General features: G+C 40.4%; 1 protein-coding gene across 2 annotated transcripts in view; it reads left to right on the forward strand.

Annotated features, from left to right (window-relative positions):
- LOC139480089 (plasminogen receptor (KT)-like) overlaps positions 1-17,697 on the forward strand; it is a 133,202-nt gene extending 115,505 nt beyond the window's left edge. The window contains exons 4-6 of one of the 2 annotated variants that reach the window (XM_071263101.1): positions 4,131-4,240; positions 4,824-4,964; positions 15,599-17,697. In XM_071263101.1, coding sequence (XP_071119202.1) covers positions 4,131-4,240; positions 4,824-4,964; positions 15,599-15,720 — 373 coding nt within the window. In that variant the 3' untranslated portion in view covers positions 15,721-17,697. The remainder of the gene's footprint in view (positions 1-4,130; positions 4,241-4,823; positions 4,965-15,598) is intronic. The other variant, XM_071263100.1, reaches the window with a different exon arrangement.
- Positions 17,698-19,104: the final 1,407 nt, after the last annotated feature.

Below are 19,104 nucleotides of genomic sequence, written 5' to 3' on the forward strand. Positions count from 1 at the left end.
AAGGGAAACACAAGCTTGCTGATTATTGGGGACGGGATCTGTTCCAAGTTGTAGACCAACCTAATCAGGACATTCCAGTATTCACACTGCAATAGGAAGATGCCAAAGGACAGAAGAAGACACTTCATCGGAACATGCTCCTGCCACTTGTGTCAATACAAGCGTAACCAGTGTTTGGACATCAGAAAAACAATGAAAGAAAGGCAGGAACGAAGAAATCTGTATCCTTGACGAACTCATAGAGTCAGAAGATGAAAATGCCAAGTAAGTCCTGCTGACACGTCTCTTGGACCATCATCTAACATTTCTCCAACACACTATATTTCCAGCCTTCCTGAACAGTCATCTGCTTCATCTGAAGAGGAGCCCAGTGCAATTCTGCTCGTGATGAGGATGTAGTTGCAGACTCCACTGATCATGAGTCAGAAAGGAACTCGGATATGGAGAGGCCTACCTGTAACAGAGCTCCTCCGGTTTGGCTCCGAAATGGCAATTGGGTAACTGACTACAGTATTCTTGCCTATCCATTTGTTTCTTCTGATAAAGATGTTTTCCCTTCTGAGGATACTTCGGCAGCCCCTGGTATCTCAGAATTGTTTGAGGTTTTTGTATAGTTGTGATGTTAACTTTCAACATTGTGGGCTCATTGTGTGTGTAAGTTGTTGTATAAAGGTTTCATTTTCTCTGTTTGGGTGCTTCAGCGCATTTAAATGTTGAGGACAACTTTTCTCAAAGGGGGATACGGTGTTGCCGGCTATATACTGAACCAGAAAAGAAACATCACCCCAAGCGACATTGCATGAACAGTTGTCATTTAAATATCTGGGTAATTTTTGTCAAAATTTTAAAAATTTAACAATACCTTGTCCGGAAAAATGAAATTTAATGATGAAAAACAAAGCAGATGACAATAAAACGATCGCTCAAACGCATCACAGCAACAGCCATGGTAATCCGATACATGTGAATTCCGTGCAAATTGAAATGCACATGCGTTCCCCTGTCCTTACCCTATAAAAATTGACCCAGATCGGATAACATTCATTCATTATTGAATTGCTACCACATGCCAAGACTGACAAGAAAATAGCGACCCCAATCTCTTGGACAATGGCAAGCTGGACAAACCGCCCGGCCAGTATCCAATGCATTTCAAGTCCATGTGAGGACCATATGCAGGCTCCAGCAACGGTACCAGAACACCAACACTACAGCAGTGGAAGACCAAGGGTCAACACCCAACGTCAGGATCGTCAGATTGTGAGACAGCATCTTCAAGATCGCTTTGTTACTGCTACAGAAACTGCTCGACAGACCATGGGGATACACAAGCGACACAGTGCGGACACCGTGCATCGACCCACCCATTCTGACACCACGTCATCACCAGGACCATCTTCAGTGGGCAACGCGGCACCAGCAGTGGAGAAGAGACCTATTCTCAGACGAGAGCTGTTACTGTATCTCAACAGCAGTTGGCAGAGAGAGAGTCTGGCGACAATGTGGGGAACGTTATTCGGGTGCTTGTGTTTTTGAGAGAGACTCTAGGGGTGGTCCGAGCATCATGGTGTGGGGTGGAATTGGTCTTGCACAGAGGGTCGGCCCTGTGGTCTTCCAGGACATCGGTCCAAGGAGAGGCAATGATGTCACAGCAGCTCAGTACATTGATAAATTCTTGAGACAACACACCATACCTCATTTGGCACGTTGTCGCAACCACGATTTTCAGCCTGATAATGCCTGTGCCCACACTGCAAGAACAGCAAGAGACTTCCTCCAGCAGAATGGCATCAGAACCATGCAGTGACCTGCCCTCAGTCCCAATTTATATCCCATTGAGCACCTGTGGGATGAGATTCAAAGACCGCTGAATGACATCCAACCATGGCGAACAATTTCCTGTTGAACTGCGTCAGGTGTTCCTTAGATTTTGGGCTCAAGTGCCTATGGCCTTCATCAACCAACTCATCCATTCCATGTATCAACGTTTCATGGCAGTCATCAATGCACATGGCGGACACACGAGATACTGACTTGTGATGCCATTTTCTCAGAAACTAGTGTTGTGTTTCACTTTCAGAAAATTTGACACTTTAATTTCAACCTTGATGATCAATTTTGCCAAGTTTCATCTTTTTAATATGTCTCAAAGTATGTTTACAGAGTTTGGACAAATTATGTTTCTCATATATCTATCCATGGTGATGTTTCTTTTGGTGTGCCGCCCAAAACATTTATTGCTTCATATAAGTATATAAGTATATAAAATAACAGCGTTTGAATATTATATTTTGCCTTTCTATTCAACGTAATTGTAGTAAGACTTTTTGTCACGCCATTGCCAAGGGATAAATAAATTTGATAAAAATCTTGAGAAAATGGGAAAATACATACACAAAGAAAAAAGTGAAGCACACCCTAATATATTTCATCATTGTTTGGTCCCAATATTTGTAACAGTCATGAAAGATACAATTACGGAAATATTTTTTTTCTCGAGATGTAATCAGTCATGCATGGCGAAAGCTCACGTGCCATGCATGGTATGCCGGTGCAGCATGCTACCCTCAAGTATCTCTAAAAGCAGCATATCCAAACTTTAAATTCGCTTTCTTAAGCTCGGTCTTTATCCATGACATTTGTGTGACCATGGCACGAAGGCGATTATCAAACGCCATAAGATGGCAAATAATCGGCATGCATAACTCAGGAATGGCTTGTAATGCCGTTGGTCGGAATTTGGGGTATCATCGTGAGCTGTTTAGTCGAGAAACATGCTCAGACCGGTGATGTACAGGACCGTCCCAGATCCGGAAGACCTCCTGTGAAGAAACATCGCGAAGACAGAGACCTTCTTTGACTCTGCTGAGAACCCTTTTAATATGTACCCGTCTGAAACAGCTGTGATTTCAGCACCAGAACCGTCAGGAACAGACTGAAATCAGCAGGACTGAGAGCTAGACGAGTCGTAAAGCATCCCTTGTTGAGAGATCACCACAAAGCTTAGTAATGGTGTATTGCGCGACAGAACTGGAATCTGAGAACTTGGAGACGGATTCATTGGTCAGACGAAAGTCGCTTTCTGCTCGAAGTCACTGATGCCACTGGTTCATGTTTCTTTTTGCGTTGAGTATATATAACTTGACTGTAATGCATTGTTAGTGTGGAACATGGTTGAAAGTGTCTTCTTCATATGGGAAATGTGAAAAGTTATCTTAAAGTACAATTAATTTATCAACAGCTGATCTATTTGTGTATCAATAGCTGATCTAGGGAATTCAATAACTGGTGATTTCATGGATGTTTGACCACATGTCAAAAGTGGAAAGTTATGGTGTGAAGAAACCAATCTTTATCATGGCATTTTATGCCGACAGTGTGCTACTGAAATGTATTTCACGACACATTTAAGGCTAGCGCTTGGTCAATCTCATTAAAATCAGACATAAGTTCTCGCTGTCGCTAAACAAAGATCTGAGAACATCCCATTATGGGTCACGTCAAACGACCTTTCATGAACTTTGACAGACCACTGAAATGACTAACAAGAAGTTGGCACCAGCCAATTAGATAGCAGCTGTCTTGAGCTTTACAGCACTCGTTTCAACCTGGCAACTTCCATTTCAGACTAAGCTTGAAAAATGAGTTCGCACAGTTCTCGATTAAAAGTTTGAAAACTGTAGAAACAAAAATTCTGGAATGTCTAATATATGGTTGAGATTGTATGGCAGTGCTTCCCATGTACTGTGCAACGCCTCCTCCATTCAAATGTTAATCCCACGGAAGCAAGGGATAAACAATATTTTTGATGGAATCAGTCGTACAGGCTGTAACTGTCATTCGGAATACCTGTGTTAACATTTTCAAGGTTGCATGATGAGAAAACACATTCCGACTGCCACTTTCATGATTTCGTAAGCAAGGCTTTGATTCGTCGGATGAAAGGTCGTTCTGATTTAAACAAGATCGGGGCTTGGCATTCTCATTAATTTGATGACACATTAATTTCATGATTTGTGGTATATATCTGAACATTTCACAATTGAATGCATGTATCTCAATTTCTATCTTTACTCAAATAGACAAGGGGAATTAATGTGAGTAATAAAAGCATGCCTATTTTTCTACAGGTTTAGCAAGCAGCGGAAGCCAACCGTCCTGATCCCGGCACTGCCTTTGACTTTCCTGCTGGCCTACCAGTATGATATGGCATATGGCAATAAGATGGAGAGAATGAGGGGTACACTCTTTTACATTTAAGAATCCCACCACCTGATTTCTATAGGTAGTTTCTAGCTGAATCAGATTCTTATATTTATTTGCATTCATTCTCCTGACTCAAATGAGCTTATATCATGGAAACTTTGCAAGATTGATTATTGCTATTTAAGTATATCAAACAAATTTAAGGCTTTATGATTGTCATTCAACTCTGAGGCCAGGGAACATTTTGCAAAATTATGGTCAAAGGCAAAACTTATTGTGATGTAGATATTTTTCACTTATAAATCTTTATTTGAATTTTTGGATTTGAACCTTGGAACACCTTTGTTTTTCACCAGAAATAAGGAATATACAGAGAAATTGCTTCAAATGTTCACTATGAAAGGTCAGATATCCATCCCAACATCTTTGCCACTCTAAGCAATCTTCCCAAGTTCAGAACACACCACTTTTGATCGTTTGGATGAGATTTCACCATGGCATGCCTCAGTGGAAATACCATATGGGCAGCCATAGGAATCTGGCAGCCTTGAATCTGGCATTGTGCAGCATGTCCATTCAGTGTCAGCAGGAACACAATATGGCAATGTTATCAACAGAACAGCCACATCAGAGACATGTCCCATTCATGGCCACCCACGCAAGACAATCCCTTGCCAATACATATGGATTTGAACCACTCATCTTTGGCACAGGATTCAGTCAGCAACTGTCAGAAGCCCAAACCATCTTTGCAGCTGGTAAGAAAGGCGTATCTGCTTCGACGATCTGAAATCATCTGTGTATCAACGGCATGTGAAGCGCCTAGCTATATGTCCAATCATGACAGAAGACCATAAACAGTGATATCTTATTTACTTATAACTTGTCGGCTGCAGTCGGATTTTTTAAAGTTTGTTAGTAAAGAGCTGGATTATATACTCAATACCAAATGGTACACCAAGGTTTAAAACTCAAATGATATAATATACAGATTTTGAAAGTGTTTTGTTTCATGTAAAATATCCGGTTCGCCCCGATTATGTTTCTAGGTTTGTCAGCACCATACCCGTGCTCGTGGGTTTCACCGAAGTGGTAAACGTCTGAGACCTGCATCACTTCGGGCTTTCCTTCCCACATTAAGCTGACACGCCGCGATATGACTGGAATACTGTTAAAAGCGGCGTTAAGCCCAACTCACTCACTCACTCACTCATGTAAAATAGCTAAACAATGTGTTTAAGGTGAAATGAACTTTAAACAAATAACATCCAAAATCAGAAACAGAATCAACATGAACTTGAAGTTAAGGTGCATTATAATGCTTTTATAAAGACAAATTAGAGAGAGTGGAAGCAGAAATATGTTGTGGAAATGAAAAATCATTTTGGTAATGACAACACTGTTGTGGTAATGTCTTCTGAAACTTGCTCACAAAATACCTCCAGGTGACTAATAGAGGCTTGAAAGTTACATGAAAACTGCTGTAAAATGCATGTGGACTTATCCCTCTAAACCAACAAGACAAATTTGCATTATGTACAAGTTTTGACACAAAAACATTTTGATGTCATTACCACAACAGTGTCTTCTTCACTGATTAGTCATGTTTCCTTCTTCACTGATCCGATGGCAGGACATGTGTCTAAAGACATTGGGGGAATGTTACATCACTACATGTGTTCTTGAATCTGGTACCTTTGGAGGTAATGGGGTTATTATCCGAGTGTAATGCTCAAAAAGCCATGTGCAGCCTGTTTTCTTCATGGCGGGGTGGGTATAAGGGATTTATTGTCCCGCTCAGAAATTTCTTTCCCTCCCTGGCAGGAGATGTCATGTTTTATCAAGATTCTGACATTGATTGTGATTCGCAATTTGAATGCTGCGAGATACCAAGATGCAAATAAACATTTTATCGTTTTTGCAACAGAACAGCCCTTGAGTTACATGTTGCCAGAGTTGTGTATTGGTATCTGAATCAGAAGAAATTGAATGTGTTAGCTTGGTCTGCAAGATCACCTACGTGTCACTATTCAAACACCTCAAAGGTGAAATGAATTGTTGTTTCCTCACTGATGTTGGGAACTTGCCTCTAAAACTCCTTGTGTGAAATAACTCATAAATGGAACATTTCTGTGTAATGTGTATTGAAATTTGGTATATGTGTAGTTTGTAGTAGGGCTCAACACATGTTTCTGATTTTAGTGATATTTTCAATTTTGACTTTGATATGACATCTGCACTTTGAACATGATCCTAATTGTTCACAAAAGACATTTTTCTCAGATAAACCTTATCACCTCAGAAACCACTTAGACCTATTTTGTTGAAACTTCGGCCATTGTTTGCACCAATGATGATGCCTGATTTTCAATATGTCCTGTCTCTGCCTGTCTCTGCCTGCCTGCAGTCTCTATTTCTCTTAACATCATATGGAAACACTGTGATCAAACACAACCATTTGTAGAACTTTATACACCTGTACGAACACTGTAGGATTTCCTGCTTGAAATTCCATAAGATTTTCAATTGCCGGCGACGGCTGGCAACAGCCTCTGACATCCATCACTCATCACTACTTGTTTACCACTGCAATGCCTGTTCCTGCAGTGATGCCTTTGACAGGGGATGTAGACCAGGCTTCGCTGCAGTCGTTTGACAAGTCCTCCTGCCAGAGGAACCCATGAACATTGGGGTTAGAAAAGGTATTCAGCAACCCATGCTTGTCGTAAGAGGCGACTATGCTTGTCGTAAGAGGTGACTATGCTTGTCGCAAGAGGTGACTAACTGAATCGGGTGGTCAGGCTCGCTGACTTGGATGATATATGTCATCGTATCCCATTTATATGATGTCTCACTGGATTGTCTGGTCCAGACTCAATTATTTACAGACTGCTGTGGGACTGTCAAGATTATCATCCATCACCTCAGGCACAATCTACCTCCACAGCGCCTTGCAGGTTCCTCGGCCAAGTACATCTCAGTTACCTCAACCCAGAGCTCCCCCAGACTTCTCTTGCCACTGTGACTTGAGCTCCTCATTCATCTACATCTCTGGCACCTATGGCAGTGTTTCAGGCATCTTGCTGAAACAATTCTCTTTCTGTTTGTTGAAGACCCTTTTACTCCTTAAGATGAGTGTCAACTCAGCAATACTGAATCCATTTGTTGCCTTGCTGAAGACACTGTTTTGTGCTGGATTGTGTCCAACTTTCCCTTTGATCACCCCAGAAGTCAAGACCTTCTCTAGTATGCCTTCATTATATAGGGTGAAGACTTGTCTACACGCCAGCTTCAACCTGCACCTGTGATTTCATCCTTGTATGTGCTGGCCTTTAGAAAATGAAGGGTATGCTGATGACACATGCCTTCTTAAGACTCGTGTTTAATAAGTCCACAAGCTTCCTTTTTTAATGAAGGCTCCACCGCTCATTGACAATGCTCCTAAGATGGGCAAGAATATTCCTTGTTCATTACTGATGACAAAGATAAGATATCCATGGATGCTGCTATTCATCACATGCTCATGATGGCGAATGAGGCGCAGATTGATGCTCTTGATCATAATATGATGCATAATATGATGCATAATGTACAATGTCTAAATTTTGGGACAACTACTTGCTACTGGCTCCAGCACTTTACTTCATCACAAGTACCTTACTCAGTGAGTACGATTCTTGAGTACACTATGCAGTTCTTGACGCAGCATTGGTCGGCTCCAGCTGTTTTCAATGCCATCTGTTCAGTAGAGAATGATGTTGAAGATATGAAATGTCAAGAGAAGAAGACACCAGAGCCCATCCAACGCCACCCCTAAGAATGGTCATTATGAACATTATTTAAATCCTGAAGGAGGGGTATCACCTGTCCCTAACAGAACTGCCAATGCTGACGTCATTGCTATCCATGAACCGCCCTGAAGATCAGACTATAAGTGTATCTGAGCGATTGCTTACAGAATCACGCCCAAAGGGAAGTATGAAGCCGGTGGCTGTCCTTCACCCAGCGCCTTCCAGACATGTGAAAGCCAACAACCGCCTTTTTCTCCAGCCAGACCAGTGGCTAAAGATTTCCCCCAACCAGTTCAATCACTTTGCATCAGCGTAACTCTCTTCATCAGTAAAAGATTGGCCAGTGCTACTTTGCTTTTCCCAGCTGTTTGCAACACCCTTGGCAGCTGTGTCCTTGAAATAGGCAGAAGCTAAGAATACATGGCTGGTGTCAGAAAAATACATGCACTATTTCATGAGGATCAACCTCGAAAGGACATATGCATATCGCATCTTGGTCTCGGATGGGAATTAATTGCCAAATTCAACAGGAAGACTGTCTTTGTTAGCCTGTTGCCATCCGAGCTGTTCCCTCTTTGAGGAGTGTCGAGTGGGTTATTACATTTAAGGTGCATCTAAACAAGGTATCTTTTTTTTTTCTGTCAAGCTTTTGAAGTACCATTATTCTAGCCACTCATTACCTTTGTGGTCTTGTTGCTATTTGATCATAATAAGACTGATGTAACTTACCAGAGGCAAAGTAGGGAAAAGAATTTATTACATTTATTATTTATTACAATCAAGAGCGACGTTTCGGTGTAGGTTCTAACACCATTATCAAGCAAGTGATATACAGAGCGTGGTTGGTAAGTATATATCAGTAGGAGGCAATGTTTATACAGTAGAGTAGATATTGTAATACTGGAGTAGAGAAGCCTGTTATGTATACACAAGAGTAGTGATGACAATCATCGGGGAAATCAGTGACATAAAGAATGAAGCCAGTAATATACTCAACAACAGAAGTTCCTGTGACACCACTATTGTAGTGTATTTTTCAAAGTAAAGTTTGGTTTTCAATATTGTAGTTCATGTATGGAATCAAGTCACAAAAACGCAACTGCTACAGAAAAGCATGCATTCCTTGCAAAGGTTTTATGCAAGCCCCATACATTTCACTACCCAAGAATGGGTATAAAAACATGTGAGTCAACAGGATTCCATATGCATTGTTTAGCATCGTGCTGCCAACAACCACTCAGAAATTTGTTGGATTCAAACAACACACCTACGAAATGTCATCCCCTGGCCGGCTCGCTCCCCTGATCTCTCACCAGTCAAGAACATGTGGGATGAGATGGATCCGTGCTTTCAACATCAACCACGTGTTCCACAGACACTCCAGGAACTTCGAAACATGCTCAAGCAGATATGGACAGATATCCCACAGGACTTTGTGCGACACCTGGTCCATTCCATGAGACGAAGATGCGTTGCTTGCTTGCATCACAACCAGACGTGGACACACACGCTATTGATTTGTAAATTGACATTTTTGCATGTTCATGTTTTTTTTTATGAAATCACACATTTTCTAAAGTCAGTATGTCAAATTAAACCATTTGAACACTTACAGGAGTCTTTTAACTGTTGCACACCGAAATTGTTTCAGATTTGGTAAAAAACATAACTTTGCATTAAATCTTATTCAATGTCACAGGAACTTTTGTTGTTCAGTATATAAAAAACGGGATTATGGCTGATTGAGGTCTTTGATGAGTTGATGGTACGCCGGGGGTATGTAACAGCCTTGGTCACGGTTGATTGACGGCTGGAATCTTTTGATGTTGATGGCTTCTTGTAGTTTCCTGATCATGAAGTCTTTGAGGTTGGTGGTGAGGGCTGTGACTCTCTCCCACTGAATTCTGTGGCTTGGGTTGTCATGGATATGGTTTGATAGAGCTATTTTTAGAGTCATCTTTGGAGACTGAGTCTGTGGTTCGATCCCCAGCCGCGTCATACCAAAAGACGTTAAAAGATGGTACTTGTTGTTACCCTATCTCGCGCTCAGCATTAAGGGGCTAAAACAAGGACTGGTTGCCTCAGAGTCAGTATACTGTTTCTGAGTCGGGTATTCATGTTAAACTGCGGCATGGTATCTCAGTGTGCTAGCACTATAAATCGGCATCAGTCCGGACTAGTACAAGCAGCCACACACACACACGCACACACACACGCACACACACACACACATACACGTCACTATATAAGCTATATATGGCTGGATGTGGTTTCCCCATGGCTTTAATCGTATTCTGAATGGTATGACTTCTCTTGAAAACTACATCAATGTTGGCCTGTATCTTTAAGAGTCTCTGGATGTTGTGGCTAACTGTTCCAAAGTAGGGAGGCTGATCACAAAGGGTGCAGAGATTTTTTTGGTGATGTTCTGTATCGTCTGTTGTACTAGTTGCTCAGGATAGAGGTTATACTGTGTAAATACTTGTTTGAGGTGGCTTAGTTCAGTAGTTATATGTTGCTTAGAATTTGTGAGCTCGTCTTGCAACAGATGTTGTGAGCTCGTCTTGCTAGGGTTGAAACAATTCCTTTCTTGACTTGAGGTGGATGGTTGGAGGCATAGCGTATGTATTGATCTGTATGGGTAGGTTGAATCCAAAAAAAATCTACCCAGGCACTCGCACTGGCAAGTCACAAGAGTTACCTGTCCAGTTAGGAAGTCGCCAGTCCAGATTTTAGCAGGCTAACTCTCTGCAAATTATAAGGGGTATTGGGAGAAAACGCCAAAGCTTTGTACATTTTTCTAAATGCTAGTTTTGGCTGCAGTAAAATTTGGTTCAGACACAAATGAGTTGCCTAGCTGTATCAACAGATCATCATGACAGCTTACATTATTTTTTAGTAATTTTTTATTGATATACATTACATATATGGTTTAGAAATCCACAGGACCATCCAGCGTGCATTTCCTGAACATTAACTGCCTGTCTTGGACGATCAGACTGGCAGGTATGCTGCTCTTTTGAGGAAAAATCACGTTACTCAACCCAAAAGTTATATCACAGGATATAAATAAGCTAAAACAACATGCAAATCTGAAGGACAAGATCTAGATCACATGATTTAGATAGCAAACAAAAGTGCCATTTACATACACGTCATAGGTCAGAAAGTTCACAGGACAAAAAGACGCGTTGTATCTGAGGAGAGTAGTCACTATTGCCCTACCTCACCCCGTGCTTCGCGGCGCGGGGTGAGGTAGGGAAACATGTATCACGAGAATCGCACAAAATAGACACCATGCTTTTGGACGGCCATATCAACCTTACACAATTTTCATTGAGGAAAATCATGCTAAAACTAAAAGTCACACGTGAGAATCGCGTCGATAGCTCGGACAGTTATGTATCACCTAGCTGTTACAGTTGTACACCACAATCCTCTGCAGCTCGAGCCAGGTGTCACAGCAGAGAGATAACCATATACCACCTGATGCCGTCTCACCCCAGTGGCAAGAGCCTGGGGAGTACGACAGAGAGGATTTTCAGGGTGCTTCTCAGGAGGATGCTAATAGTACACTCATGTTCAAACGAAATGACTACTCATTTAACGATATTGTCTATAGAATCCATCAGTTGATTCCATCTGTCAAGCCACCAAGCAAGGAGGCAGAGGATCCGGTGCTTATTGAAAGGGCTGGTTATGAAAATCCTGTAGAAAAGAGGGAAGGTTTTTAAACGCTGCTACCAGTGGAGCTTTCAGCATGCCTTATCCTCAAAAAGGGAGACAATGCTATAAAACTCACAATTGCCCGTTCTATACCATTGATGATGAAATATTCGATCTGGTTAGACACCCTAATACCAGGATGAATGTTGAGATGAACACATTGAAAGAATTTGACAATGTTGATAAGCAGATGATAAACATAAGCACATATATGATCTGGTTTGCAGCAGACATCAGACATGTACTTCCCCCTGTTAATTGTGAGGAATTTACTGGCCAACCTTGTGACACAAAAGTTGAGATGATTTTGGAACAAGTTGGTTTCATTCATAGTGCGCTCTATAACATACTGAAGATGCACGAAGATCTTCAAACTGCACAGGTATGGATGTTCCATAATTCTGATAGTCCCAATGTGGTCCAACAGAGCATGGTTTCCAAGACTGATTCCATTTCTCATAGAAGAACCTTTCAAACTGCCAGAACGTCACGATGTCCTCCGCCAACCCAAATCGTACATATTTTAACGTCAACCTGACAAATCTTCACCTTCACGCCTGGAAACTATCGCAACAAGTCTCTGGCTTCTCTAAATCAGCTTCAGAAGCGATTGCTAGCTCATGGAGACCAGCTCCCTCAGCTTCTTTTACGTCAGATGGAGAAAGTTCTGCCAGTGGTGAATAGAAAGAGGTTTGCGTGACAAACTTTCTACTTCACCTGACAAATGAGAAAGGGTTCAGACATGGTACAATTGAAAGCTATAGGTCAGCATTAGCCTCAGTTCTTCAACATGATGGTCTATCCATAGAATCACACCCAGTTTTAAATCGTCTCATGAAATCGTTTTCACTGGAAGACATAAAACTCCCACGGATTTTTCCCCAAATGGAATTTATCCATCGTACTGTCTGCACTGATGGAAGCTCCATATGAACAAATGGCAAAGGCTACCCTTTTTAACATTTTCTAAAAAGACTGCCTTCCTCTACGTTAGCTACAGCTGCTAAAGTGTCTGAGCTCCACGCAATTAATATCGCATCTGTTAAGCATTCACAAGACTGGAGCACAATATCCTTCAGATCACTACAAGAATTTATCGCCAAACAGCAGGCATCAGCGTTTGGGCGTCTAGGACATAGACAATATTCTATCCCATCCTTGAGTAAACCAGTGGATCATTCATATAGACTTTTATGCCCCATCAGAGCTCTGCGATACTATATATATTTCAGCTACTCAGAACCACAGGAAGAAAAGAAAACATGTATAACTACCGGAGGTGTAGTCGTGGAAGACTTCAGAACCGGAAATGACGTAAACAATACGTTTTATCACCAATATATAAAGGGAAACATGTCATCAGCATAAAGGTACGTCAATATCAAACCTGTGGTGAGATAAGTATATATGCGGTTGGCTATAGAGCAACAAGTATATATCTACGTCACAATGATTAACCGGAAGTGACGTCATAGATGTTCTCTGAACCAGAAGTGACGTCATGAAGGTCATCAGAACCGGAGAGAAACATCAGAAATATGGTCATATATCACATAAACAGGTGACAATTATGAAGTCATAAAAACGGGAAGGATGCCACAAGTGCCACGTCTTCTACAGATTTGCCAAGGGTGAAATCAAGAAAGTCTGGCACTGGTTTATTCCCCATTTCGCCCATGTTTCCCTTACTTCACTGCTGCCAATTATCCGGGAGTACTAGATGACAGATTCCACCTGTCCCTCTTGTAAATACTGGCTATGATGTAATAGTGGTAGAGTATTTGCAGGAATTATCAAACAATAGCTATCATTGTGTTTAATTCTAAGAATACTACCTCTATTACATCAGGAAATAGTCCCTCCGTTCTCCCCAACATGTACATCTAGTCGATGAAGGGTTGTTGGAAAGCATTCGTGTCCAACTTGTGTTATTCCGGGACAAGCTGAATACCGACTCGTGCCCCTATCATGGCCATTTTTGTGACCGGGTTCCGTCTTTGCGCAAACGGGCATACCTAAAACAATTGTCAACTCGTTGCGTAATGGTTCACATTTATTTCCCCATATATTATATATATTTCAGATGCAATTTAAAGCACATCGGGACATGCGGAATGATACAGTATAATTGAACATATTTTTAGATGCAAGACATATGTAAAATCAAAAATTATTTCTGAAGGATTCTTTGACGAAGAACTTGAAATCATACGTGCATTCTGATTGGTTTGTCGTATTTTCGCACATAACATTCATCGATAGGGGGACGAGTCTTCTTGCAGGTTACGAAAAGGGGCGAGTGGTGACGAATGGTTGGAAAGAAGTGATGTTTTCGCGCCTTGCGCATGCGCAGATGCAGTTTGACAAGGGATAGGGTTTACCTCAAACTATTGGATAATTGGCAGTGAAGAGGACGTCTGTTGGAAAATAATCTAAAGATTTGATATTGTGATTATTGCCAAAATGGGAATTGTGGCTATGATGTAATAGCGGTAGTATTCTTAGAATTATACACAATGATAACTATTGTTTGATGTCTTTCAGTTCAAAATCAATATTACCTTCTGCTATAAAATCTGGAAAAGTTTTTGTCTGTACATTCAAATCTCCAGTGAGAAGTATTTCTTTCTCTGATCATCAGAGAGAACAGACAAATGATCCTCTTACTTTGACATACCATCTGTATCTGCATCATCATATTGATATGGTATCATTACGGTTCTGTTCGGATGAACAAAACCTTCCAAATGGCGTGCTGGTTTTCTTGGGGGAATTAGTCAACAAAGAGCCGGAGTCACAGGAGACTAATCACAATTTTATTTACAAGAACAATTAACAATGAACAATTTACAATATCTTAGAATATAGCTGAGGGTGCCACAGAGAGTCGATACAACCCTCTGGGTTGTGGGAGAGAGATCTGCTTGGTTAGAGCGACAAACCCCTTCTGCCTAACATTTTCCTTCTGTATGTTTTTAACAAAAATTAGAACAATAAAAAAAAATAAGACTGGTTGATTCGCGATGGGGTGTGCCCTATGGTAAATGAAGGGCTACACAGAAGTGAAGACTTAATCGTGTTAATCCTGTTGGCACTAATCTTGTTGACATATTAAGTGGGTGCTTGGAAAGAGATTATGGTATCACTATAGACGAGCTTGTATGGGGGCTAATCCTTAATGAGTCTAAATGGAAGTAATTGCTGAATGTTATTCTAATATAGGGGATTTACTTAAATAAAATAGTTCAAGGCAATCTACAAGACTATGTAGACATATCTTTTCTCTTTTTGGATATTTTGTCTGGGAGATGTGTTCTCGTTACCATAGGCTAGCATCTATCTAACAAGCTATAACTGAAACTACTGATATTTTATATATGCATTTTACCTGATGATAAGTATTACTTGCTATTTTAAACTATAATTATATGAAATGATGTATAAATATTACACCATGATAACTCAAAAAAGCACTTGATGTGGATCAAATGTTTTTTAGGAAAACTTAGTATAAATGTTATATCAGGATAATATTTTGGAGTTTTATCAGGTGAAATGTAGGTCAGCATCAAAACATGTCAAACTTGAAGTATAAAACAGAAAAACCTCTCTTTTCTCCAAATAGTCATTTACTTCTGATGTACCCGTCACTTGACCAATGATTCCTTGTAAGAATAGTTCAAGCTTGTGTACTGTGGATTTGACCTCGATTTGACCATGCCACTAAATTCTCCTCAAATTGCATCCCCTGCTCAAAAATATCTTCTGTGAAACTGATTGACTGACAAAGCTGACATGTACCCAGTGTTGAGGGTAAGGATTTGGGTGAACTTTAACATATTACAGTTCTAGAATACTCTTTCAATGTATTTCAGGGGAGGCTGATCGCATCATGGACACAGAAGGTATTATATTGGCATTGCCGCATGGCCTACCAACATACTCCAGCATTGAAGCAGCTCGCCTGGACCAGTGTGACAAGGAGAGACTGTCTTAGTCACATGACATTTTTCTGTAATGTAATGAATGCCTTCAGTGATGAGAATTATATTTGACAGTTTCTGAGCCAATGACCTCACATGAGATGCACCAGAAATACTGACTGATCCAACATAGAGACTGAGACAAAGTCATTCTTGGTACTTTATTTTAAATTTGCAAATAACTTTAGAATAGAAGACAAGATTTGTAGATGTAATTCACCTTGTTCATTCTATTATTGTAGGAATCTATTAAAATCTTCAAAAAGAGTCACCCTTTTGATACATAAATAAATACATGTCAATATCACATTTCAATATTTTTACTGTGCCAAACTGCGTTGACAATTGATGCAAATAAACCAACAATATCTGCTGCCATGTAACAGTATTCATAAAAAGAATAGCCTACATAACACATGCTTGTTCAGAATTGCAGTTCATGTATTGTGATTCTGATCAAACAATTCTTTGCAATATATTTTTTCAATAAGTACGAACTCTTTATAAAACAAATTGAATTACCTTTCATAATGACAAAATAGCCTTTGTGTTTCACACATTCCATGGTGATTGTGTTCTTGTTAATTTGGATGAAGCGGATACATGTTGCATATTTGAAACTGTCTTCATAGCCTTTGTTTTAATACGTCGGATACAGTAATGTGATGTCAGTTGTGACATACGGTAAAAGGAAAGAAGTGTAAATACTGGGTTTTTTAAGACCCGATAACCTTTACTTGTAGTTTGTAGGAACCTATAACTTTTAAGTTGAGTTTGTTCTTTTTGTGTTGTGGAGTATGTTAAAAGGAAACCATCACTGCAACTTGTGCATACAAAATATTAAGTGAAGGAAAGTGAAGTGTCATTTTTATTTCATTTTATGTCGATCAAGATTCCATTTGCTCCAGTCTTTGGTGTCTACATTTCACATCATTTGAGGTACAAACGAGCATGCACTTTCTACCAAGATTTCAAAGAGTGAAACGATACTTACTCAATATTTTTTTTTACAGGGTTACAACATTGAAGGCCTTTTGTGAAGGTTTTGAAAAGTTGTATTGCCCATCATGTCTTTTAGGAAACCCTTGACTTTAAAATTAACCGTATTTACATGTAAAAGATGGATGTTTCTATACAGAGATCACCCCACTCGCCTATCTCTGAAGGATTCATCTATAACAACATACTTGAACCTATTGTACCTCAGCAGATCATCCAATAACTGTCAGACGAGGTACTTTTTAGTATTTACTCATCTGAGTCACACATATACCGAACTGTGATCTGACGTTTTGAAAATTTTATTTCGAGTGGGAAGGGGGGCGGGGGAGACTAGGCGATTTTATGACGTTTCCAACTGATTCATTGAAAACACTGAAAGAAGCAGCAGTATAAATTTACAAACAAACCCTGTTTGTTGTTTGAAAATGCTATCATCTCCTAAAGGCATATTTATTTCTTTGCATAATACATGACAACGTGACATGTGTTCTGTGATTCTGTATACTATTCCCTGGTGAACTGCAACTATGTTATTCCTTTGGTTTGCCGATTTCACTAGCGACAGAGAGCAGTGATGGTATCCTCGGCAGTGATGCAGGGTCGTACATCAATGGTATAGCCCCATAGACAAATAAACTTCAAACATATTGTGTATAAGCACCCAAACCCTGCTTCAGCCGGTACTGACAAGGTGTATTTCAGGGTAAGGGCCTGCCAGCCACTGTAACATTATAGCCAGACAGCAGTAGCGCTATATCGCGGTGATTGACCTACATGTACCAGTCAATGCACTCAGTAAACTGCATTGTTCATCAGGTCTTTTGGTTGCGTTTGACTCTCGCTTTTCTCGGTTAATACAAACTGTGAACACATGATCCATAACCATCTAAATACTAATTGCTTCAATGGGCACTCAGGATAGATGATATGTATAAAAGTGTACAGTAGTGCTTATATCCTTCCCGAGACCGGAAGTGACTTATGAGTCAGCTTGGATAATTGTCTTAAAACTAATCGCTTTGAGTCATTAAAAACTCATTTTCATTGGTTTAGTTCTCTGTATAACCAAAGTGAGATATTGTGAAATGCACTACCATAAATGTAAACAAGTATCAGCACTTCTATTTGATATCGCTTGGAGCCCACATCGTTGCTTGCAACTATATTTATTATTATTATTATTATTATTATTATTTTAATATCATGGCTACTAATACATCTACTGGTTCATCTAAAGCAAACAAAGAAGGCACCTTTCTTCATCATCTGATGAAGAATTATCTCAAATATTTCCTGAATCTTGGACAAGATTCTTAGTGATTTAAAATGTTGATGAAAGTTCTTTAAAACTTTAAAACATGTTTGCAATATCAGAGGGCATACAAAGTGCCTGTAGTGAGGTTAAAAATGTTACACGTCTCCGTTGTTGATCCATTCTTGTGGAATGTGCACGGAGACAACAATCTGTCAATCTGCTTGGTCTTCAGCAGTTTGTGACCACACAGGTTGTTGTCCCAGTGCACAAGACACTGAACTCAAGTAGGGGCATCGTTTGTGATCGAGGTCGCTGTCTGTCAGATATGACAGAAGAAGAAGATAGGTGTCAGCTCAGTTAAGCGGTTAACCAGAAAAACTCAAGATGGAACTATTATCAATACCCAAACCTACCTTTTTACTTTTTCTGTGACAACTCTTCCAAAGTTCATAAAAGCTGGTTACTTTAACATCGGAGTGGAGGTTTAAGTTGCAAATCCACTCCGAAGTCACAAGTGTAAACAATTCGGTCATGGGGCCAAAACTTGCAGTAACAAGGCAAGGTGCTTCCGTTGCAGTGAAACTGACGAGAGTTCAGAATGCACAAATGAGATCAGGTGTGCAAAATGGAGTGGAGAGCACTTATCCTCATCAAATTCCTGTCCTGCTTTTGATCAGGAAACCCAAATATTAACAATCAAAATGCAATATGATGCGATTGTTTCAAAATAGGACACAGAAACCATATGTGAAACACTGTTTGAAGATCAATGTACACAATGTTCAAAACATTAATCGTGTCACCTAGACAGACACACGTACACGATACAGTAAATGTCACAGGGGTACAGAAAATTTCAGTATCGGTTATGCCCACCACGTGCATCAATCACCGCTTGACACCGACGACCCATAGATGCAATCAAGTTGTCAATAACACGCTGTTGGATGTGCTGTCATTCATGCTGAAGTGCATCAAGAAGGGCCGGAAGTGGTTGGGGCGGTGGATTCCTTCTGCGAACGCGTCGATCCAACTCGTCCTACTGATGCTCAATCGGGGACAAATCTGGTGACCGGGCTGGCCAAGGTAATGTCTGGATGTTGTTGTGGTGTAAGAAGTCCTGACAAACATGTGAATTATG

This window comes from Haliotis cracherodii, unplaced genomic scaffold, assembly GCF_022045235.1.
Source record: "Haliotis cracherodii isolate W230 unplaced genomic scaffold, xgHalCrac1.p SCAF_4, whole genome shotgun sequence".
Classification (NCBI taxonomy): Eukaryota; Metazoa; Mollusca; class Gastropoda; order Lepetellida; family Haliotidae; genus Haliotis; species Haliotis cracherodii.